This window comes from Danio rerio, chromosome 2 (assembly GCF_049306965.1).
Source record: "Danio rerio strain Tuebingen ecotype United States chromosome 2, GRCz12tu, whole genome shotgun sequence".
Lineage (NCBI taxonomy): Eukaryota > Metazoa > Chordata > Actinopteri > Cypriniformes > Danionidae > Danio > Danio rerio.
The window spans coordinates 50,071,999-50,098,944 of record NC_133177.1 but is presented as its reverse complement, the minus strand read 5'-3'; the positions used below and the strand labels follow the sequence as shown (position 1 = coordinate 50,098,944).

The 26,946-nt window shown below is 36.2% G+C and overlaps 1 protein-coding gene across 5 annotated transcripts in view; it reads right to left on the bottom strand.

Annotated features, from left to right (window-relative positions):
- Positions 1-26,946, bottom strand: part of LOC137487485 (uncharacterized) — a 133,461-nt gene that overhangs the window by 49,599 nt on the left and 56,916 nt on the right. For 2 of the 5 annotated variants that reach the window (XM_073930336.1, XM_073930337.1), the window contains 3 exons: positions 24,321-24,440; positions 21,762-21,806; positions 20,916-21,473 (listed from right to left, as the gene is read on the bottom strand). In XM_073930336.1, coding sequence (XP_073786437.1) covers positions 21,422-21,473; positions 21,762-21,806; positions 24,321-24,440 — 217 coding nt within the window. In that variant the 3' untranslated portion in view covers positions 20,916-21,421. Of the gene's footprint in view, positions 1-971; positions 1,075-2,585; positions 2,665-4,916; positions 4,995-5,799; positions 5,991-6,311; positions 6,454-8,232; positions 8,486-20,915; positions 21,474-21,761; positions 21,807-24,320; positions 24,441-26,946 lie in introns of those variants that run through there. The other 3 variants (XM_073930331.1, XR_012394342.1, XR_012394343.1) reach the window with 3 other exon arrangements.

Sequence of the window (26,946 nt, the reverse complement as noted above, 5' to 3'; positions counted from 1 at the left end):
ATATATATATATATATATATATATATATATATATATTTATTTATTTATTTATAATGTTGCACCAAAGTCTGAAAGTAAAGAATTTATATTATTTCTTGCTTGATTGTTCAAGCTACCTCACAAAAGTGCTTTTTGTTAACAGAGTTGTTGAATGATAAAATAAGGTGAATTAAATAAAAACTAAGGAACATCCTGCATCTGTTTCTTCACTCTTCTTGATTTATTTTATGTACAGTTTTAAATAGAAGTATCAGATCGGGTTTTGGTATTGGTAGATACTCGAAATCAAATGACTCAGACTCTGACTCAAGGGCAAAAAACCTGATTGGGACATCTCTAATTGTTAGTAGGACATTTTCAAAATATCATAATGAAACATGGTCTTTAAATAATATCCTAATGATTGTTGGCAAGTAAAATCAAATTGAAAAGAAAATGCCAAAAATATACCCATATACCTTTTTTTTAATGGTTTTGTGGTCCAGGGTCACATATCTTCTTTTGTTTTCAACAGAAGTAAGAAACTCATACAGACATCCCAAGTCTCCCGGAAGTTCTGGGAGTCTCCCGCAAATGCATATAGACTCCCAGATGCCCGCAAACGAATGATAATCTCCTGAAAATTGCGCGTCTCGCGCTCCTGCTCATCCCCCTCTCCACTGTATCCCTCCCAGCTCTTCAGGTTCGTCGCGCGCCACTCGACCAGACTGCATTTCAGCACGCACACTGCCCCACCCCTCTCTTTAGATACGTTGCGCGCAACTCGTCCCCACCGCTCTTGAAGGAACATCGCACGCACATGCCCCCACCCACCCCCCCGGAAACTAGTTTTCCCAACTTGGGATGTCTGCTCACAGGTGAAACTTAGCCCCATACATACATTACTGGAGATCGCAAATTATGTAGCCAGAAATACGTATAGCTGGATTTCGTTTTTAAAATGAACGCTACGGTGTGGTGTGACGTCTTACCAGCTGATTACTTGCCTCCATATGGACGCCCTTCCTGCTGTTACCAGTTTGACCAGTAGCTCACCATGCATGTTGGTGGACTTGAGGCGCAGAGTAGAGTTGACTACGACAACAGGGTTTGAGTCCAGCAAAGAACGGTTCCAGAGAGTGGGTAAGGCAAAAAACAAAAGCCAAAAGATAAAATAAACAAGTAAATAACAGAGTGAGAATGTGATCAAATGTAAAAAAAGGTGGTAAAAAGCAAACGAGGCTTTTCTTTCCTGTATTGTTTTTGAAAACTGTCAGTTGGGTTAAGAGAAGAAGGTGAGCGGGTCAAGCTGAACTGGCACTCTAGGCAAACAACGATTGTAGGGCCCTCATGGGGTTCATGCCACCTCGCTTCTTGGGAGAGTTGGGGGTGTTGTGGATAAAAAGGAAAGGCGGGGGTGGGATGTCATGGTGTAACTCCTGGGATTGTCAAAACACGTATATTAATTTACAAGACTTACGAAGATGAACACAGGAAGAACATGGAGTGTAGACAGACATAGATATAATGAAAATACCGGAGAAAGGAGAAACTGAATACAAGGACTTAAATACACATGAGGGTAATGACAATAATTAGACACAGGTGATGAACACAGGTGGAACAGATGAACATAACTAGTGGCGGGAACTGGAACAAAGGAGCACATGGTGAAGGTCACATGAGGAAAACAACCACACGAGGGACACGAGGTTGTGACACGTGGATGAAAGTGAAGAGTGGGGTGAGGATTGGAGAATTTGGTCACATGCCACCCCCACAAGATACCACCCTGGGTCGATAGGTCAGTCTGTCATTCAGTAAGTCAGTTAGTTGGTCAACAGTGGCCTCTGGTGGATTTATGCGAGAACAGCGTGCGCAAATGGCACTCGCGAGAGAAATTTGAAATCTCAAAAAGCGCACACAGCGGCCTTCGTGGATTTGTGAAAACAAAAACTGCTAAGAATGTAGCTCCAGGGACATATTTGGCGCTCTCTAGAAATGTATATATAGTGGTACATTTTTTAAACAACTTGAACGTGAGTAAATGGTTGGTAAATTTGCATTTTTAAGTCAAACTATTCATTCCCGTTTTTAATATGCAATATGAAATCACCAATAATCTCATAAAAAGCAAGTTGAGCGAGCGTAACATTAATTATTCAGCTCAAATTCTCTCTATTTTTTGTTTCCCTTAAGAGAAGCAGTGAATAATAAAGACCCCAATAAGCTCAGAACATCTCTAACCCATTATATTAAAACCCATGATCTTTTCAAGTCACCTTCAGCAGAGAGATAGCAGTGATTTAGTGATCCCAGAAGGCAACTTCAGCTGTGATATTAAACATTAAGTGCACAAAACACACACGCATTGTAATCAAGAAAGAACAATGAGTTTAATAGCATTACGGACGTAACACAAAACACAAATGCATTATCTGTCAGTGCTATCTGCCTGTGAAGGAATGGGAGAAATGCTTGAGTGTGTTTTATGAAGAAGCTCATGCAGATAATGGGCTGTTAAACAAATAATATTAAATGTTCAGGAGGAATATGTTCATCTAGTGCTGTCAATCACAGCAGAAGGGATGGCAATGATTTCTTACCTCGCTCGAGGGACAATCCTTTCAGCTTTTTTGATTGATTTCTAAAGGGCCCAAGTTTTTATTCTCCCCCTGGCATCCCCTGGAATAACATGGCAAAAAGTTGTGAAATTTGGCAGATTGATTGAAGAGCATTATAACATTCATCATGGCGATTTTAGGATCTCTTGTGCTTTAGGGTCTCTAATATCGGAATCAATTGACCTCAACAAAATCCTTTTTCTCTCCAGTGCCTTGGGTTAAAACAAGCTTCATTTTTTAGGGACAACATTGCAGTAAAGTAGTATGCGGGACACAATGCAACAATTTTCATAATATATTTGTTTTATGTTGGTTTTATTACACACACAAAGATGATTCTGCTCTATTATAAAGTTGCTCTAATATTTAACCTTTCTTAAAATTTCAATAAATTGTAGCTAATGATAATTAATAAGGAGACTATATGTATATAAGATATATATATATATATATAAGATCAGGGGCCCAGCCACACATTTAATGAGGGGTAAAAGTTTTGTGCAGGTTCAAGTTTTGCGCCCCCCAAATTTTCCATCAATATTCATTTATTCATTTTCTTGTCGGATTAGTCCTTTTTATTAACCTGGGGTCGCCACAGCGGAATGAATCGCCAACTTATCCAGCAAATTGTTATGTAGAGGATGCCCTTCCAGCCGCAACCCATCTCTGGGAAACATCCACACACACATTCACACACACACACTTACACTACGGACAATTTAGCCTACCCAATTCACCTGTTCCGCATGTCTTTGGACTGTGGGGGAAACCGGAGGACCCGGAGGAAACCCACACGAACACAGGAAGAACATGCAAACTCCAAACAGAAATGCCAACTGAGCCGAGGCTCGAACCAGCGACCTTCTTGCTGTGAGGTGACAGCACTACCTACTGCGCCACTACTTCGCCTTTCCATCAATAAATTAAAGGTAATTTTTCCTTATCAACATACTTCAAACAAATACATTTGCAGTTCTGAACACTACTGAAGTAAGAAGTAGTAAAAGTACAATTACACTAAGCCTGTTAAGTCTAAGTCCTGTCACAATGAATTCCATCTCATCCAACCCCAAATTTCTTCTAAATTAAATGTCCTCAATAAATGATTATAGCATCTTGATGGGCCTTGCTTCTGTCCTTTTTGTACATTTGTAAAAACAAAATGAAAGATATGGGAGTCCTAAATGGCAAAGGAACATAAAAATGCAATCACTTCTCACATGTGAGGTGTAATGTGTGTCTTTGCATGAACAATTGACTGAAACTGCTATTACACCTCTTAATTAATTAATTCAGATTAATCATAACTTTTGACCTCAACTGTACTGTATGTATGGTTTGACAGTTTATTTTGATAAAACAATTTTAAAAAGCTTCAGTTACATATACTTGAACACATTAGACTTGGCTGTGTGACCGCATGTTATTGTGTTAAATGATTTTAAATTAAAGCGCGTGTGCCAACATATGCAACTCATGATTTAATTTCTTATTTAATAAAATACAATATTATATTCGTATTAAAAACAAATTAAACATTAACAAAACAAATTTATTTATTTTAATTATTTGAAATAAGGATAATTTCAATAATCGTATTGGCACAATTGGCACTTGTGCTGGAGCATCAACTGTCTTTGCTCGGTATGGCAGGCTAGCCACCAATGCATTGAATCTTAGAAATTATGAAATCCAATGCCAATCAGATTAGAGAACCAGACAGAACTATTTTGTGTGTGTGTCCATATATATATATATATATATATATATATATATATATATATATATATATATATATATATATATATATATATATATATATATATTTATATATATATATATATATATATATACACAGTTGAAGTCAAGTCAGAATTATAAGCCCCCCTTGGATTTTATTCTCTTTTTTTAATATTTCCCAAATTATTCTTAACAGAGCATATCACAGTATATCTGATAATATTTTTTCTTCTGAAGAAAGTCTTTTTTTGTTTTATTTCGACTAGAATAAAAGCATATATATATTTTGCTCTTTTAAAATGATTTTGGTACTATATTGCTATTCTGATTTATTTATTTACATTGAAAGCATATCTCAAGAGTCTGGCCAAAGAGTTCAATTTGGTAAAATGTTAGGAAATTATAAATAATTATAAGCAACTTATTTTAATTGCAAAAATGTCATTATGTTTGTGCCTGAGTTCACAATTAAAGGCGACAAGCTGAATTTGTTCAACCTGATTTTACTCAAGAATCATTAAAGGGAATAACTGGAAATTATGAAAATATTTTATAAAAAACTCTTTTACTCACCCTCCAGTGTTAAAATCCATTCAACTTCCATTCTTCAGTGAAACATCAAAGTAGACATTTATCAGAATGTTGTATTCTCTGTGTCAGGAAAGTAGATTTGAGAAATTCTGATATCAATTTATGCTTTTTCATTTCTGAGTGAACTATTTTTCAACATGCAAACATGATATAGGCTCCAAATAAAACCTGCAAAATATCCATCAAAATAATAATCAATTCAATTCAAGCTTTTTTTTATTTACCTGTTTTTTCTTCAATAATTATCATCATTTCAAAGCAGCTTTACAAAAGGCACGTTACTACAATCCAAATCTAAATTTAAGATGTCGTGTATAAAGTAAACAGTATATAAACATGGTTAACCTGCAATTATAAAAAATATAGTGTCCTAGTGTCCAACATAGAGTTCCTGTTCTGAATCTTATTGTGCTGTGTATCTTAGTGTTCCCCTCTCTGCCCCCTCCATCTAAGAATGAGTAAAGCAAAAGAGAGATGCATTTGTGGGGCTAAATGTGCTTGACTGAACCGACTGTGTGATTTCTCTGAGACTCCGGGATCTTTTGACACGTGTGAGTCACCCACTCCAGAGAGCCAATCTCAGTCAGAAGACCCTTGAGGAGATCAACAGACCAGGGTTTCCAATGGCTTAATTTTCTCTCTTCGCTATGAATCCATCCATCGTAATGACACATATGAGATAACAAATGCAGATAGCGCTTTTCACCCTCCACCGATGTGTGTTTCTGCAGAGGATGCAGCTAAATGTGATGTTTACAGGAACGACTGCCATCGAGATGTAGGTGAATGCTAATGGATAGACCTCCTTGTGAGTAATGTGTTTAACTATGCATGCCATTTAAAGAAAATGGTATAGTGTACATACCGTAGAGCAGCTCTCTCAATCCTCGTCCTCCCGTTGCCTGTTTCTTCTTTTTTTACACAATTGAATTAGATGAATTTAGATGACCAGCTCTTTAGAAGAGCTTCATGATTGATCTGTCCTCTCACTGACACGTCCCTAAGAAGTGTGCATTGCTCCCTAGTCCCTTCTTCTTCATTGCTCTACCCGAGAATGAGAAAACTATATTACACTTTAGATTTTTTATTTAGAGATTTACACAATGGCATTGACTGCAGCGTCTTATGGGAGAAGTGTGAAGTGTGACATAATATACTTCTGTAAATAAGTATAATTTAAATGAACATCACACACTAAAATATAAGTTAAATGGAGCATGCACTGTTCAAACCAACACAGGCTCATTGTGAAAATGTGTCCCTATAAACATTTCTAGAGATCCTGAATTATGTAGCCAGAGGTACGTATGGCTGCATTTTGTCTTTAAAACAAATGCTACAGGATACTGTTTCTTTTCTTTTCAGCTGACCACTTACCTGTGTGTGGACGGCTTTTCCGCTGTTACCAGTTTGCCCAGTGGCTTGCCATGTACATCAGCCGCTTTGAGATGCAGTGAGGAGTTAATTGTGATGATGGAGTTTGAATCCGGCAAAGAACGGTTCCAGAAAGCAGGTAAAACTAAAACAAAAGGCAAAAAATAACAAAAACAAGTAAATAAAGTGAAACTGTGGTAAAATCTGAAAATGTGGTGAAAATTAGGACGGATTTGCTTAAACAAAAACTGCAAATAAAAAAAATAAAATAACTGCAAAAAAAGAAAAAAAAAAAAACAGATACTGAATAATAATATTACTGGATAATGAAAATAAAAGTAATTTAAATTTGTTTTAAAACCATTTTAAGTTCAAAATTATTAGCCCCTTTAAACAATATTTTTTGATTGTCTGCAGGACAAACCCATTCTTATAAAATACCTCTGCTAATTACCCTAACTTGCCTAGTTAACTTAATTAACTTAGTTAAGCCTTTAAATGTCACTTTAAGCTGTAGAGAAGTGTCTTAAAAATATCTGGTAAAATATTATTTACTGTCATCAGGGTAAAGATAAAATAAATCAGTTATCAGAGATGAGTTATTAAAACTACTATGTTTAGAACTGTATGTATGTGTATGTATATATATATATATATATATATATATATATATATATATATATATATATATATATACATATATATATATATATATATATATATATATACATATATATATATATATATATATATATATATATATATATATATACACACATATATATATACACATATATATATATGTATATATATATATATGTATATATATATATATATATATATATATATATATATATATATATATATATGTATATATATATATATATATATATATGTATATATATATATATATATGTATATATATATATATATATATATATATATATATATATATATATATATATATATATATATATATATGTATATATATATATATATGTATATATGTATATATATGTATATATATATATATATATATATATATATATATATATATATATATATATATATATATATAGTTTTTTTTCCAAATTTTCAAAGGAAATATATATATATATATATATATATATATATATATATATATATATATATATATATATATATATATATATATATATATATATATATATATATATATATAAATATATGAAGTTGACCACAGGAACATTTTTGCTCGAAACGCGAGCCGAATTCAGACAACAAAACTGTACAGGATATGGCTGTAAAGGGAAATAAATCCAACATTAACGTATTGAAAACAAAACAAAGCCGTTTTTTTTTTTTTTTTTTCTGTTGTATTGAAATTCCTGGAACAGTTTAGTCTGAAAGAGAGCCAAAAAAACAAAACAAAAAAATAAAAAAACAATACAGCAGTCAAGACAACCTTTGTAACTGCAGTTATAAACTGCTTACTAATGTTTATTAATGTAGAGTTAATGCTTAACAGATAATGAATTCACCATATGCTAATGCTTAATAAATTATTCATAGTGTGTAGTTATCACATGCAACCAAATGACAAATCACTAGAAAGCCCAGGATATCCTCTGATAGAGTAGCTAAAAAAATTCTAAGAAAATTCATGTAAACACAAGGTCCACTACAGAGGACACAAGTCATTAGGTGGGGTCTCAGGAAGATATATATATATATATATATATATATATATATATATATATATATATATATATATATATATATATTACATACACAAAAACCATGCATACACAATTTATATGGACCCATCAAAATCTTGTGAAGACAGTTAAAAATGCTGGTAACAACACACACACAGGAGATGAAATAGGTAAGATTATACCATTTGTGTAACTTAATATGTTAACAAAATGTTCTTAGTACATACTGTAATGGTGAATGATGCTTGAATGATCCATCCAGCAGAACCGCTGTGTGCTTCAGCTAGCCTCTCATAGAGCCCTGCAAATGAGTTTGACCTGCATCTCTGTTGAGAATGCTCTCTGACCAGCCTGGCTTCAGTAAATGTACACCAGCAGCCACCGACTCACTCTTTGTCTCTCGTGAGATTCTCCATATCATCCTCTCTGCTTGCTTTCTGAGAGAAGGAGGCTGGCCATACTCCAGTCATCCGGCAGAGCCTGGAGGTGCAATCAGAACATTAATCTGCATTTACATTGCATGGACACATCACATCTCAGTCTGCCAAAACATAGGTAACACTTTAGTTTACAGCCTGCAAACTACACAGTAAGTAAAGCATAATTTATAGCATGCTTCTATGATATAACACTTTTCTGAACATAATAGTTTTAATATTTATTTCTAATAACTGATTTCTTTTATTTTTGCAATGATGACAGTAAATAATATTTTACTAGATATAAACTAGTATTCAGCTGAAAGTGACATTTACAGGCTTAACTAGGTTAATTAGGCAGGTTAGAGTAATTAGGCAGATCTGTAACCAAGGGGAGAAACACATACAACTGAGGTTTGGATCCACAATGCAGGTTTATTCAGTGATCAGGCAAGCGGTGGTCAACACAGGAGCGAACAGATGTATAAAGGTAAATCCAGAATCGTAGTCAATATAACAAGCAAGAGGTCGAAAGGCACGCGGCAGACAAGGATAACTAAATAAACAAGACCAGGTTCAAAACACAGGAAAACAAGACAAGGAAAACACGTTGTAATGCTACTTTACAGTGAACAAGACTCAGCAAACTGGATGGGTGAGTGTGTGGTTTAAGTAGTGAGTGCAAAAAGCCTCAGACAAGGCTCAGGTGGTCAGAATGTAATCAGTCTAGATGAGTAAGCATGTGTGTACCCGTGTCTGCATTTCGTCTTTAAAACAAATGCTATGTGGGGGTGAGTTTCCGCAGACGGCTTATGTTTAGTTTTACGCTACCAGCTGACTGCTTATCTCCGTTTTCGCTGTTACCAGCTGCCCAGTAGGTCACTCTGTACATTGGTCGACTTGAGACTCAGATAAAAGTTGACAAGATGACAGGGTTCGAGTCCGGTGAGGAACGGTTTCAGAAAGTAAAAAGGCAAAAAGTAACATAACATAAACAAGTAAATAACAGGGTGAGATCGAAATATGGTAAAAATCAGACAAGGGCTTTTTTTATGTGTGTGTGCATATATATATATATATATATATATATATATATATATATATATATATATATACACACACACACACACACACACACACACACACACACGCGCATACATACATGCATACATATATATATATATATATATATATATATAGAGTGGAGGAACTATGACGTCACTTTGTCGGCTAATCGCCTGCTAGCATAAAACTGGTTCTCTTGAATATCACTATAGGATTTTCCCATTGGGTTTTCGAAGATTGCGAATAATAAGCTCTGTGTTCAAACACTGTTCATTACACTTACACGTTTTGTTCAGCCGGATAATTGTCACACGAAAATACAACATTGAGCACTTTTGGATCTTAAATGCAAACGCAAGACTTGAAAAGCTAACATTAGGCTATAAACGGACTACAGCGTCCTCGGGGCGCTCGTCAGTGACGTCAGCCCCACCCTGCTAAGACGACTTATCAAGCTTATTTTTAGAAACAATGTCCATGACAAAGAGTTAATCTCTCTGTGTATTATATATTATAATCCACGCTATATATTATAAACTAATAAATACGCAAACACACATAGACCTTTGTGCCTTTTGTTTTTACGTGGGAAATACATATATATGTATATATATACATATATACACACACTTTCATATATTTTATACATATATTTGATGATACAGTCATATACACAGCTGCATCTACACCCAATCTGGCCCTTTCTCAACTACAGATCACTTTTAATGCACTTCAACAATTTATCTGAGTTAAAAATAGGTTTAAATGACGATAAAACAAAACTTATGCTATTTTCAAATTCAAAACAAACCAAGCAAAAACTTGGTCCTAATACTACCACTCATGTTGCAGAGATTGATTTGGGGTCCCAGAACAAATATCTTGGAATTTTATTTTATGATACACTCTCATTTAATTATCATATTTAGCAACTGATGAAAAAATTTAAAGTGATTTTAGGTTTCAATTTCAGAATTAAGATCTGCTAAAAAGAAGCTGGTTGATGCAACATCTATGTCGATATTGGACTACAGTGATGTTATCTATATGCATGCTTCGTCTCAAAGTCTGCATGCATTGGATGCTGTTTACCATGGTGTACTAAGATTTATAACTAATTTTAAATCCCTTACTCATCGTTGTGTGCTGTATACTAGGGTAGGTTGGTCTGCTTTGTCCATTCGTAGGCTCAAGCATTGGCATATCCTTGTTTACAAATCTATACTGGGTCTACTCCCTTCATGTCTACAGAATTACACTTGTAAAAAGCTTGTTCATAACTATAGTCTTCGGTCACAGGATATTTATTCACTGTTTGTTCCTAAAGTGCGAACTGAGATGAGAAAAAAAGGCTTTCAAGTACGCAGTACATTTTCAATGGAATAATCTGCAGACAGTTACAGTTCAAAGAATTGATTTTACTAAATGCTTTTAAAAAAAGACTATAAAAAATGTAGAAGTTGAAACACAGGTTTTTAGATGTTTTGAATAGTTTGTCATTGTGGTTCATGTTAACTGTTAATTGCTATTTGTTTGTTGTCTGTTAGACCCATGTGACATGTACACTGCCTAATCTTGGCCAGGATGCTCTTATAAAAGAGATTTTCAATCTCAATGTGTATTTCCTGGTAAAATAAAGGTTATAATATTAATAATGATGATAATAATTTTCTGTTTTGCTTTTGAAAAATTGATTGAGTTTAGTTAAGGAGGTGGGTGGGAAAGTCAGTCAGTCAGTCAGTCAGTCAGTCATTTAGTCAACAGCAGCCTCTGGTGGATTTACGCAAAAAGAGCAGGCGCGAACGGCATTCGCAAGCAGTTTTGTCTACTATTCTCAATGAAAAGGTGCTAAGCTCTGCCCGAAAAGCCACTATATTATGTCATATGTCCTATTGCATATTACTGGCATCATCATGTCCAACCATACCTGTTTGTTTAACAGCCTATGATTAATAAAAGGGTATTTACATTTGCATTACACCATGTATGCATGTCAATTTAACTACATTTTTATTGCTGTTTGAATACAGTATATCAGTACAGATGTGTAGTGAATTTGCACTATTAAATGTAATAAACTTGTGTGGTAAAGTTCTGAAACTGTTACTAAAGTATCTGTGGTTGTGAACAAGAAAAGGTCTAATTAAATTGTTGAATTTAAAATAAAGGAGAAGCAGATTCGTTTGCCTGTTACTTGCTTTTATTCTAGCTGAATTAAAGTGAAAATGTTATAGCACATACTGTGAAAAAATCCGTGATCATTTAAGCATCATTTGAGAAATATTTGAAAAAGAAAAAAAAATATCTACAGGAGATCTAATAATTGAGATTTCAACTGCATACGTGATAAAAAAAAAATAATGGAGAAACAAGATTTGGGGAAACAAGAGATTAACAAGCACCAATTTAATTTACAGCCTGCAGATGTTATATTTATTGTAGCAAATTAGCTCATAGGGAAATATTAATTATGAATCATGACTAGTTATAATTAATTAAGCATGTTTGGATCAGTGTAATGACCTAATTTAGCAGTAGTTTACAATTCAAACTAGTTAATCCAGTGAACATTTAGCATTGATATCATTAATTAATGCTATTTTTAGCATCCACATAAAATGATTCTTAATCTGTTGCTTAGCTTAGAGCATGTACTGTAGCCAGATCGGAATAATCTACTGTATGGAAGAATGATTTGATGCAAGTTTTTATTATCATAGACTCAACACTCACAAAATGTGCATACTTATTTTTTTTAGCCAAATGACTAAACAGAAGGAACACAAACATAACATTCTAATTTTTGGAGGAAATGTAAAAGTGGATGAATGATACCAAATTTAAGCAGGGTAATGCATAAACAATTACAGTACAATATATTTACTGCATAGTGACTATAGTTACTTCTAATGTTTGAGGGTAGCGCAAACAATTGTCATACAGCGCACACACTCACCTGCTGCAGGTCATCACTGATTAGACACACTCACAGCTGAAGCTGCTTTTGGACTGATTACTGCACTATAAATACAGCACACTAACACACAATGGTTACGTAAGCTGCGTCCCAAATTGCATACTTATGCACTATTCTACGCCATTTTGTAGTATAAATAGTGTAAGTAGTGTGTTCACACTGAAAACTCTTAAAATAATAAGTGCACTTTAATTACCCGGATGATGCACTCATTCAGTCGCTAAAATGAAGTGTGGAATGATGGACACTTCACGCACTCAACGACCGCAGGTTTGCTTACGTAGCGGAAGGGGCGGAGCTATCGAACGCACATGTTGGATAACTTTATTTATTTTGGATGGAGAAAGCAAAATTCTCCTACGAGAGTGATTACAGCGCCTCCCGATGGTGAATGCGGCAATACTCACGATAGGTATTATTTGATAATTCGGTCGTTTATTTCACTGATTTGGCAACTGTCAAACGTCATCAGGGAAACAGTTTGAATTTCCGTTTAGCAAAAAAACATTAGTGTGCCATTTGGGACGACACTACATACATGTACTATCCTGTTGAGTGTGTAAGTGCATAAGTACATAGTGCATGAGTGCATAGTGTATAGTGTGCCATTTGGGACGCAGCTGTAGTCTTGTTATGTGTAGTGACATTACAAGGCGTTTATTTTTTACTTACTTTGCCGTGTTTTTGAACCTCACCTTGTTTGCTTGTTTTGCACCTTTGTTTTAAGTTGTTTGCTGCCTGCCTTGTGCCCATCTGCCTGTTATTTTGACCATGACTCTGGATTGCCCTCATACATCTGTTTGCTCCTTTGTTGACCATTGCTTACCTGACCATTCGGTTTATAAGACACTGCGTTTGGATCCTCACCACTGTGTCAGTGTCACATCACCTGTTACAGCCTGCTTAAATGGGTATCTTGGATTGTATTTGTTAATTAAATATTATCAATAACTGCCTTGTCTGATCGGTCTCAGATGTTACATAACTAACTATAAGAAACTGTGGCAGAACAAACAGCACTTTAATTTACAGACTGGCATCATTTCAATTTAGCCGGACCTTGTGCTTGTGATTATTCTTCTAGTTGTTACATGGTAAATGTCTAACGTTTGTGGGGTGTAAATTAAATGGTGCTTCTTAAGCCCTTGATATCCTATGTTACCGCTAAACTTGCAGACAAAATGGCACATGCTTAGGCACACTTTTATTACAAAATGTGCTGCGATTCAGTGTACTTACTGTGTAAACTGCGGCATTTAATCCAAAACATACTTGAGTGCCGCATTGGCTAATACAGGACATGCTTGCTTTTAGCTTCCAGTCATACTGACGGAGGGATGGGAAATCAGAAACGGCGGCTCTGGATGAGACTGAACGGCATGTTGGAGGAGCAGCAGGGGTTCTGGTAATCCGCAAGGGCTGTAGGGAGGTGCTGTTCTCTCTCACACATGAAAAAAAGAAAAATGGCCAGCTAATCCAGCGTAGCAAGACTCCAGAGGAAATGGAAGCTGACGGCATTAGCGCAGCCACAAGCACCTTTGATCCTGAGCAGAGTCTTCCACGCTAAATCCGCACGTTTTTATTTTTTTTCTTCCCCTAGTCATATTTGTTCTGGTGAGAATCTTTTCCTCTGATCTTTTTCATCTCGTGTTACCTTGAATAATCGGCACTAAATGGTTTTTGGTTTTGTGAACAACACAACAAACAAAGCATCCTTTTTATGGTTAGGTTTTATTATTATTTGGGCTGTTGAGATGGCAATGGTTTTAGCATGGTTTTCAAGAGTATTCTTTGAAGAACCTTCTACTATATCAATACGGTAATCAAGAGCAGCAATAGGCCTATATCAAAAAAGGCATTGCTGTTACTGGATAAGACAACTGAATATAATCTACTGGATAACATATCTTATTCTGTATATATATATATACAGAATAATATATATATATATATATATATATATATATATATATATATATATATATATATATATACACACGCACTACCTGACAAAAGTCTTGTCAGCTGTCCAAGTTTTGGGAAAAACAAATAATAACTTGACTTCAAGTTGATCATTTGGTATCCGAAGTGGCTTATATGAATGGCAAACGCCTCTATATTATTCTTTATTTATCAAAATAAAATATGATAATTCCTTGATTTTTAATTATTTAAATAGGACAGTAAGGTCTGACTTTGCTTAGACAAAAGTCTTGTTGCTCAACCAAAATAATGTATAGCATAGAACATAAAGTCATTGTGCAGGGGGAAAATAAATTAATATTGTGTATGACTCCCATGAGCTTGGAGGACTGCATCCACACATCTCTGCAATGACGCAAATAACTTATTAAAAAATTCTTCTGGAATGGCAAAGAAAGTGTTCTTGCAGGACTCTTAGAGTTCAACAAGACATTTTGTTTTCAACTTCAATGCCTCCTCCCTCATCTTACCCCAGACATGCTCAATAATGGTTATTTCTGGTGACTGGGCTGGTCGATCCTGGGGCACCTTGACCTTTTTTGCTTTCAGAAACTTTGATGTGAAGGCTAAAGTATGAGAAGGAGTGCTATCCTGCTGAAGAATTTGCCTCCTGTGGTTTGTAATGTAATGAGCTTGATACCTTGATGTTGCCATCCACTCTGCAGATCTCTCCGCATGCCCCCATAATGAAATGTAACCCCAAACCATGATTTTCCTTCACCAAACTTGACTGATTTCTAAGGTCTTCTGCAGTATTTATGATGAATATGATGCAGTTCAACAGATGATTCATCAGAAAAATCTATAAAATAATCAACTACTGTAGAAGTCAAGTTAGTATTTGTTGCTCTTACAACTCGACAACAAGACTTTTGTCAGGTAGTATATACACACACACACACACACACACACACACACACACACACACACACACACACACACACACACACACACACACACACACACACACACACGCGCACACACACACACACACACACACACACACACACACACACACACACACACACACACACACACACACACACACACACACACACAGTTGAAGTCAGAATTATTAGCCCCCTGTTTACTTTTCCCTCAATTTCTGTTAACGAAGAGAATAATTTTTTAACACGTTTCTAAACATAATAGTTTGTTCTGTGGACAGTCAGGAAAAAAATAGCTTATAGGGGCTAATAATTGTTTGTATTAAGTAATAAGTATAAAATGTTTGTATTAAGTGATAAGTGTATTAAGTCATACATTTCAATAAATAACACTTATAAAACTCAATATGATTTTATTATTATTATTATTATTATTATTATTATTATTATATGTAATAATAATACTATTATTAATATTACTAGTATCAAACTATTCTTCCTCTAAATATGTCCGACATGGTTTCTTCTAGATGGTGCATATTCTGTAATTATGTATCCTATTTTACATAAATTATACACACCATATACACAATTATTTCCCAAATGATGTTTAACAGAGCAAGGAATTTTTCAGAGTATATCCCATAGTATTTTATTTTATTTTTTTCTGAAGAAAGTCTTGTTGGTTTGTTTTATTTCAGCTAGAATAAGAATAGATTTAATTTTTTTTTTTTAACCAATTTAAGGTCAAAATTATTAGACCCCTTAAGCAATAACGATATTATTATTATTATTTTTTCGTTTGTCTACAGAACAAACTATGTTTAGATAAATATTTTGAAAAAAAAATTCCTTCCGTTTAATAGAAATTGGGGAAAAAATAAACAGTGTGGCTAATAATTCAGGTGGGCTAATACTTCTGATTTCAACTCTATATCCACACACAGAGTACAGCTATATTTACTTTTCCATCACCAGCAGAAAAACACATTTTCATGCTGAGAGTAGAAGCGTGTGAATTGGGATGCAGCCTCAATCTATGAAAAGCTGTAAAATGCCCCCCAAAAAGGTTTAAACCGAATGATGTTTGGTGGTTTAATCTCGCTGTAACACATTAAACTTCTGAGCTTGTTATTCTGCATGACACAGCAGCTTAACTTGAGAAACTCTGCAGCCGAGTTCAAAGCTCAAACAACTGGAGGTATCTTCTGTAAGAATACCTGCCTTTTCCAAACCAATCGCTTGATTGTGCCTGTGCATGCCTCTGCATGGATATCACATTACTTATGAAGACATATTACTTCCCTCGTCCGCAAATACACACAGAGCTGATATTTATCTGAGCGTATGTTCACACATCCCTTAAAGCTCACAGTGGGAGACGTCACTCGCTCAGTCTGATCAAAGTCTTCGGCACCACTAAACCCTTACAAATATCAGAACTGTCAGCTAAAATGTTTGCAGGCGCACATCAGTGACGGTGCCGAGATGAATTACTTAGGAAGCCGTTTTGGATTTAGGAGGAGAACAAAATTCGTGAAAACACTTCTAAGACAAAGTTCACCCAAGAGTGGAAACTCTGTCCTCAATTTGTTCATTCAATTATTTATTCATTTCCCTTCCGCTTAGGCCCTTGAATTGCCAACTTATCCTGCATATGTTTTACGCAGCTGATGACCTTCCAGCCACAACCCAGTACTGGGAAACACCCATATATGCTCACATTCACACACACATACAAACACACTATGGTCATAAGTTTCGTGGAACAGTTGTGACAGATAGTGTTCGCTTAGTCTACGAATTCCATTCCTGTACTCCACTGGAAAACGAAAATGTTCCCACACAGGTGACTTAAACGGTTCTGGGGGATCTGCAATCTCAATACTATGCGAAGCAGCCATCCTGCTTATACAGTAGTAACAGAGTGTGATCGCTCACATGACATAACATGCACTTACTAAGAAAATACTACGTTTTTAATATTTTGAACAAAAGCTCATCATTGCTAATGCAATTTAATAAAATGTGATAAAATAAAGATGAGTTTAAATTGGTTCAATTAGTTAGAGACACGTGATTCAACCTTAACAATGGGCAGCAGGGGGCGTGAGAGCACCATGGTACGCCACAAGAGTTTCGCGATACAAATCGTGGTTGGTCTATCGCGATATTTCGGTTTATAATATCATTACACCCTTAGCAAATAGTGAGACTTTTTTTTCTGGGTAAACTATCCCTTTAGAAAAGTGAGTAAAATGTTTTTACTTAAAAAAATAAAATAAAAACGAGTGTAACTTGGAACTGTTAAGTTCAACCCAGGCTCATTCTAAAAACGTATCCCAATATACATTTCTGAAGAGGGCCAAATATGTCCCAGGAGATCCAGAAAATCCAGAAAAGGAAAATCCCTCGCCTGATTTTTACCATGTTTTCAGATTTTACCATATTCTCACCTTGCTATTTACTTGGTTATTTTTTATTTTTCTGTTTTGGTCTTACTTGCTTTCTGAAACCATTATGCGCCGGAATCTATGCGTCTCAAGTCCACCGACGTACATGGTGAGCTAACTGGACAAACCGGTAACATCAGGAAAGTCATCCATTCGGGTGTTACATCCAGGATTCACTTGAGAAAGGTACAGGATTGCAAGATTATCAAATAGGTAGATTTATTTGCAATCACTTACGATGAAGAACAATGGAAGGACATGGAGTGAAAACAAGCATCAAACGAGACATCACGAAGAATACCAGACAAAGACTGAATGACATACAGGGACTATAAATACACAGGGGATGATTGAACTGATTACACACAGGGGATGAAACACAGGTGAAGGTGATGAACATTAACACAATGGCGGGAACTGGATCAAAGGAGCACATGGGGAAAGGTCTCATGATGAAAACAAACAGACAAGGAAGACAGGTTGTGACAACAGGCTACATAATTCACAATCTCCAGAAATGTATATGGGACTACTTTTTCAGAATAAGCCTATGTTGGTTAAGTTTACTTTTTTTCTAATTATGTACATAATTAAAAAAAAGTACAGCATTCCTGTTCAAGTTTTAGAATTGATACAAATGAAAAGCTGGATATTAAATTTATTATAAATTGCTGTTCCTTAACCATTTTAAATAAAAACGTTGCTCTTTTTGATGTATCTAAGTTAATCTCTTCACTATATGTAATGAAAAGGTACACAGAGTTGAGAGAGGGTTTCTGATGATCAGATGAGATTAGAACAAAGAGTTTCTAAAATTCCCCAGGTGTGAAAATAGTACAAAAGTGAATAAAAAGAAACTATGAAAGCAAACTGGAAAAGAGAGAGAGACTCTTTGGAGACTGCAGATGAAAAGAAAAATATCAGCAGTTTGGATAACATCAATTCCTTTAATGGACAGATAAGCAAATTGAAAGGGGTTCAGTATGTGCCTGGGCCTGTAGTTGAAATGTTTTACTTTTTAAAGATCATTTTAAAAGATTTACAAAACTGAAAGGATAAAGTAAAAAGATAATACTCTAAAACAATTTGAGGTTTGCATCTTCAGTGGAGCTGTATCAATACATAAACACACTCTATGAGGAGTCTCCATAGTCATAATTTATTTTACAACACAGGCTCATTCTGAAAACGTACCCCTGTATACGTTTCTGGGGATCGCAAATTATGTAGCCAGAAGTAGGTATGGCTGCATTTTTTCTTTAAAATAAAGGCTAAGGGGCGCTATGACACCATTTGTTGTCACGCTTACCAGCTGATGGCTTACATCTGTGTGGTCGGCTTTCCAGCTGTTACTAGTTTGTCCAGTAAGCTCGCCATGTACATTGGCAGACTTGAGACACAGAAAAGAGCCAGAAAGAGGGTAAGACAAAAACAGAAGCTAAAAAATAAACAAGTAAATAACAAGAGGATGTGGTAAAATCTGAAAACGTAGTAAAAATCAGACAAGGACTTTTATTTTTTCAGATTCTATTTAAAACACTGTCGTTGGGTTTAGGGAACTGGGTCGGTGAGTCATTCAGTGCTTTCGAAAACACTGTTCGTTGGGTTTAGGGAAGGAGGAGGGTGGGTCAGTTGATGGGTCAGACAGTCAGTGACCTCTGGTGGATTTAAGCGAGAACAGCAGGAGTAAATGACACTAACGAGAGAAATTTAAGATCACAAAATTTGAGGCACTAAATTTGAGTCCTAACACCACTGTATATTGATGGGGACTCTATACTGCTCAGTGAGCACCATCTTTTGGATGAAATGCTAAACCCAGATCCTGATTCCCTGTGGTTGTTAAAATTCCCAGTATGTCCTTGTGTTCCCTGTTTTTTTCCATAGCTGTATAATATGTATTAATAAATATGCATATGGATTTATTTTTCATTTAGTGTTCCAAATCAGCCGAAATCTGCAGTTTACCAAAATGTCCGGATCCATGTGATTGCTCTACGCCAGCATATTAGTTATTTGATGTTTTCACCTACAAAATTTAAACAAGAATAAAACAGTAAACAGTTTTTAGTGTTCTCGCAGGAGGGGGAAATGACGCTCATTTCCAAACCGTTATGGTTAGCAAAATAATACGTGTGATTTATTTCGCCATGCTCGAAATCAAGGACTTGTGGCATTTATTTTTGGGTTATGGACTGCTCTAAAGCAGGAATAAACTGCCTTGGGCCTGCCATTGTCAAGAACACCCACATTTACATATAAATTGGGAAACTGAGCGAGCAAGAGAAGAGAAAATCAGAGAGATAGAAACAGAGAGGGGGAGAAAAAAAAAGAGGAAAAAAAAACATAACTATATGTTGACAGTGTGTGGTCTTTAGTGAGTGTAAGAGCTAGCATAAAGGAGGATGCTTTAATATCTGATGATTTCTGGCTTGCGGCTAAAGGCCTCTCCTGTCTGCTGCCTGTATATGTGGAGATAAATTGTTTATGATGGCAGTTACCCTGATCAGATGTGCAGTCCCTCTCTATCCAGCGGTAGAAATATTTAAGCGAGTGTTATTTTAAGACTCGACTAAACATAGCAGCCTCTCGCATTCATATTCATGTGCCGTGGATTTATTAGTTTGCAGATTTTACTTGCTTATTTTATTCTGTGTGCTGATGCTTGCATGCTAGCATCGAAACAGCATTAATCATCCTGAATCAGAATTGAGTTATTGTGGGTCTAAAGTCGTGTCAAGGCCATGGGGTCAAAGGTGAGCTTGTTTGCATTTGGGGTTTTCACACTGCACGTACCATCATTGGCTATCATCATTCTAAAGATTACTTCTACCCCCAGGTAAACAAACATTTGACATTTTGACACAATTTTGAAGAGGGATTAACATCACTTTTACAGTCAGCTAAGAGTTAGCTAGAGTTAGCATCCTTTTTCCTCCCAGTATTAGCCCAACATTACAGTGCCAAACCCAACATAGACACATTATGAAAATGTAGCCTTATATACATTTTTGGAGATGATGAATTATGTAGCCAGAAATATGTATGCTGCATTTGATCTTTAAAATGAAAGCTATAGGGCGTAATGATGCCGTTCCTTTTTGCGCTTACTAGCTGACCGCTTACCTCCCTATGGACAGCTTTCCTGTTGTTATCACTTTGCCAAGTGGTTCGTCAGTGGACTTGAGATGCAGAGAGGAGTTGACCATGATAACGGGGTTCAAGTGCATCAAAGTAACGACTCCGGAAAGCAGGTAAAACAAAAACAGAAGCCTAAAATAAAATTACAAGTAAATAACAGAGTGAGAATGTGGTAAAATCTGAAAACATGGTAAAAAAAAAAGTGGCAAGGGCTTTTCTTTTTCTGGATTGCTTTTTAAAACTGTCGGTTGGGATTTTCAGTTGGGAATCGGTGCTTTTATAAACTCTAATGGTTGGATTAGGTAAGGAGGAGGTTGGGTCAGTCAGCCAGTCAGTCAGTCAGTCGACAGCAGCTTCTGGTGTATTCACGCAAGTAGAGCAGGCATGAATGGCAATTCGACATCTCAAAAAGCATACACAGCAGAACAACAAACAAACAAACAAACAAAAACTGCAAAAAAAGTACCTCCATGGGACAAATTTGGCACTCTTCAGAAATGTAAAAAGCGGTACGTTTTCAAAATGAGCCTAACTTGGCCAAACCTGCGCAGAGTGAAAAAAATTTGGTGTTAAAATGTTATGACTCAATGCTCGGTCACTGACAGTCAGTCACAACAATCAGTGAAATTTTTCACAGGGGAAAAAGTAAAAAATATCAAATAGTAATAAAAAAAAAAACAATATTTAGAATGAAGGGAAGACTTTCCTAATTCCTTACCTACCTTAGTGTCTAAAAAGATATTTAAGGATTTTGTTTTCATGATAAAAATGTCAATATTACACACTTAAAGGGATAGTTCAACTAAACAAATATATATAATAAATACTCACAATTTACTCTTTAAGTGGTTCCTAACCTTTATGGGGTTCTTTTTTCTGTTGGACACAAAAGAAAAGATATTTGTGACACATTATAATCTGCACACGATGAATCATTTATTAAGCATTAGCAAATAGTTAAATCATTATTTGTTAAGAGTTAACTCTTCATTAGATTGTATAAAGCAGTTTATAAATACAGCCACATTTGCTGTATACTACCTGACTAATAACTTGACTTCTAGTTGATCATTTGGTATCAGAAATGGCTTATATGAAAGGCAAAAGCCTCTAAATTATCCTTGTTTTACCAAAATACATTTGTATTTATTTATTTTTTAATTAGGACAGTAAGGTCTGACTTTGCTTGGACACAAGTCTCATCACTTAACATATTAATATTGTGTCTGACTCCCATGAGCTTGGAGGACTGCATCCATACAACTCTGCAATGACTCAAAGAACTTATTAATAAAGTCATCTGGATTGGCAAAGAAAGTATTCAGGACTCCCAGAGTCCATGAAGATTCTTTGAATTCATCTTCAATGCTGCCTCCTTCATCTTACCCCAGACATACTCAATAATGTTTATGTCTGGTGACTGGCCTGGCCAATCTTGGAGCACCTTGACCTACTTTGCTCTCAGGAACTTTGATGTGGAGGCTAGAGTATAAGGAGTGCTATTCTGCTGAAGAATTTGCCCTCTCCTGTGGTTTGTAATGTAACGGGCAGCACAAATGTCTTGATACCTCAGGCTGTTGATGTTGCCATCCACTCTGCAGATCTCTCGCATGCCCCCATACTGAATTTAACCCCAAACCATGATTTTTCATACACCAAACTTGACTGATTTCCATTAAAATATTAGGTGCATGCAGGTTCCAATAGGTCTCTTGCAGTATTTGTGATGATTGAGAAGCAGTTCAACAGATGATCCATCAGAAAAATCTATCTTCTGCCATTTTTCCAAATGATTAACTAAAAGTCCAGTTATCATTTGTTGCTCCTACAACTGGGATCAATGACAAGAGCTTTGTCAGGTAGTTTATTCTTAACTTAAGAACATGAATATAATAATAAATTACTAAACAACATTATAAAGAATGAAATTAATTCAATAAATGGCATTCTTCAAAATACATTCTTTTGTGTTCAATATAAGAAAAACATTAAAGTAAATAACCGCAATATACTTATCGTATATGTTGTATTGCACACTTTTAAGAAAAGGGCCAGGGTGCACATGGAAGCTGAGACTGCATGCATCCTTTCAATGTGTACACCTATCCATACTCATCACAGTGATGTCACTAGCTGTACTGAATGCATGTGTCTGAGTCTGCAAGTCTGAGACTGCACGTTTCAACTTGCACATGTGAGTCTGCAGCCAGATACTATTGCAATTATATGGTGGTATTAAAGAGGAATACAGGTAAGGTTGGAAACAGGTTTGGTGTAGGTTTTATAGTGGGTTAAAAGGGTCAATGGTGTAATTAAAGAAAATAATTACAGATGTGTTACAGGATGTAATTATCTGAATGTTATTATAGATTTTTTTAATATATATATTAAGTATGATGTAAAAACCTGAATGCACATAATAAGTGCCTTGTACCAAATGATTAATTTAAATGTGTGTGCATAGTAATTAATGGCACTTAAACTAAAATGGGACCACATTTAAATCTGCAGCTGAATAAAGTGACTTTTATTAATATTTTTAGAGTTTAAAATAATATACTTTTTGCATTGGTCAGGTAATTACTCTATCAATGTGAGTGATGAGCTTTTGAGCTTGTAGTAGTCACGCACACACTTTTTTTTTTTAACAAGGGCAGGATGTTTGGTACTGTACTGCAGTTCAGGTATTTCATTTATTCCTAAACAAAGAATGAAACTTATTTAACTTCCATTTAAAAGTAGGGTCTGACAACATTGTCTGCAGTGTTGTATTGTTGTTTTGCAGCCTCTATTATACAGTACGCAGCACTGCAGGTTGTCAGAGTTCATCTCTTTCTCTTTCAATTGCACAGTTTAGACATCTAAATTCCATTCACTCAATGCCAAAACACAACAAAAACAGCCCTGATCATTTCGATCCAGTTGCTGAATGTCCTTCTCAAGGGCTTCGGACTAGGGGGAAAAGGGTACAGAGTGCATGGAGCCCAGAGGATTATGGGACACAGTGGGGGAACACAATCGTTGAACCTCCTCCAGACTGAATGTGATTTTGGCTGGGGTTTTTGAAGCAAAAATATGTGCACGTGGCTAAGAATCCCTGGTGACACCATTGGCCAAGCTTGACGTTGCTGTTGGCTGGTTTACATTCACTTCTGAGGTCCTATTAGCAATGTGAATGCAAATGGATGAAAATGAAAATGGATCTAGAAGTAAATGTAGTTCCCATTTGACCATCACACAGGCTCAATCTGAAAACGTAGCCCTATATACATTTCTGGAGATCGCAAATTATGTAGCCAGAGCTATGCATGGCTGCATTTTGTCTTTAAAACAAACTCTGCAGGCCGGTGTGACACCGTTTCTTTTCGCACTTACCAGCTGACTGCTTACCTGCATGTGGACAACTTTTCCAATGTTGCCAGTTCATCCGGTAGCTTGACGTGTACGACGGCGGACTGGAGCTGCAGAGCAGAGTTGACCGCGATCACAGGGTTCAAGTCTGGAGAAGAACTGATCCAGAAAGCAGGGGAAGACAAAAACAAAGCCAAAAGATAAAATAAACAAATAAATAACAGGGTGAGAATGTGGTAAAATCTAAAAATGTGTTAAAAAATAATCAGGCAAGGGCTTTTCTTTTTCTGGATTGGGTTTAGGTAATGGGTAATTTTAGGTAAGGGGTTTAGGTATTTTTTTTAAATACTATTGGTTGGGTTTAGGGAAAGGTGGGGGGATTGGTCGGTTGGTCAGTCGACAGCAGCCTTAGTCTTATGCAAGAACAGCATAAACAAAGGACAATCGCAGGAGAAAAGCATACACTGCGGCTTCTGGCAGATTCACGAAAACAAAAACTAACTACAAAAAAGCGCAGCTCCTGAGACATATTTTGCTCTCTCCAGAAATGTATATAAGGGAACGTATTTGGAATGAGCCTGGGTTGAACCGTCCTGCTGGCTACTTGGTATAAAAACCCAGTGTGCACTCGACTATAGGAACTAACTAAATTCCCTATAACTAACTATATGCACCAAATCTACCTTTATCAGGAGCTTCTCCATCTCCTACTTTTCTGGGTCTTTTTACTTGTGTGCAAAACTTCTTCAAAGTTTTTCTTCAGAGTTCAGCGGTCCCTCAAAAGCCCTTGAAGAGCATGACAAAAGTGACCTTAATCAGTCATTGTTTTGAGTGAAGGTGAAAAACAACACAGCGGCTGTGGATTGTGTCCCCTGGTGGCGAGGCTTTGATGGGCTGGAGCAGATTAAAGGCAGTGCAGTAATATGGACACATTAAGGCTAAATTGATTTTGCTTGGAATAAAAGGTCAGGATAAGTGGTTTTGTGAGAGACTGGCCTCTCTCTTCATTAGCTTTCAGTCCTTCATCTAACAAGTTTAGGCGTCACACACTCTTTGGTCAGTCAACCAACGGAGAAACAGGCCTCTGGGAAGCGGCTTTTCTCAAATGTCACTCTTATAATGTCAAATCATGGATTATGTGTCGAAAGCACAAAGCCTTTTGTGTCAATTGACAGAGACGATGAATTAGGTGCCTGCAATAAACTATAAGTCTCATGGGAGGATTTTCGCAATAGTTTTAAATTAAAAATTGCTTATCCTGCTGAAAATGAAAAAAAGTCTTCAAAGAATCTGACAGCACTGCAGAATTGTGTTATATTAGGTTAACTTGTTTCAGTCTCTGGAGTAAAACAAAAACGCAAAGCAGGTAATTGCAGAAACGTTTATAAACAGGAATTAAGGTAAGATGGAATAGTTCAATTATAAGAAAAGAAAATACTTGAAATGTAGTTGCTACAAAGAGAAACAAAGATATGAAACCAAAATTAATAATCAAAATTAGATTATAAGAAATAAATCCGTTTATTACAAAATGAAAGGTCACTGAGACTAGACTACAATGATGAGAAGTAAATTTAAAAAGTTATAGTCAGCAGACTTTAAAATTCATTCATTTACTTTCATCCACTTTTTTTAGGAGAGAACCCCAGACTTCCCTCTCTCCAGACACTTCCTCCAGCTCCTCCGGAGGAATCCTGAGGCGTTCCCAGGCCAGCCAAGAGACATACTGTAGTCTCTCCAGCATGTCCTGGGTTTTCCCTGAGGCCTTCTCCGGGTGGGACATGCCTTTTACACCTCCCTAGGTAGGTCCCCAGGAGGCATCTGAAACAGTTGCCCGAGCCATCTCTGCTGACTTCTCTCGATGTGGAGGAGCAGCAGCTCTACTCCGAGCCCCTCCCGGGTGACAGAGCTCCTCACCCTTTCTGTAAGCATGCACCCTTCCACCCTGCGAAAGAAACTCATTTCGGCCGCTTGTATCTGAGATCTTGCCCTTTCGGTTATGACCCAAAGCTCATGACCATAGGTGAGAGTAGGAACGTAGACTGACTGGTAAATCGAGAGCTTTGCCTTTCGGCTCAGCTCCTTTTTTACCACAACAGACTAGTACATCGACCGCTTTACTGCTGCCGCTGCACCAGTCCACTTTTTAGTATCATGTTCCATCCTCTCCTCACTCATGAACTCGAAAACCCTAAGATACTTGAACTCCTCCACCTGGGGTAAGGACTTTCCTCCAACCTGGAGCAAACCATCTTTTTCCGATGATGCACCATAGCGTCAGACTTTGAGGTGCTGATTCTCATCCCATCCCAACGGTACCGACTAGAGACATTTAAATAAAAAGTGAAAATATTGCATATTCAGCTACCTTTTAATATTTTTTTTTTCAAATGAACTAAATATTTTAATATAATTATTGCATTTCTATTTATTCATTTCCTTTCGTCATAGTCCCTTATTTATTAGAGGTCACCACAGCAAAATGAACCGCCAACTATTCAAGCAAGTGCTTTACGCAGCAGATGCCCTACCAGCTGCAACCCAATACTGGGAAACACCCATACACTCTCACATTAACGCACACGCTTATACACTACAGCCAACTTAGTTTATTCAATTCATCTATAGCATGTCTTTGGGCTGTGGGGGAAACTGGAGCACCCAG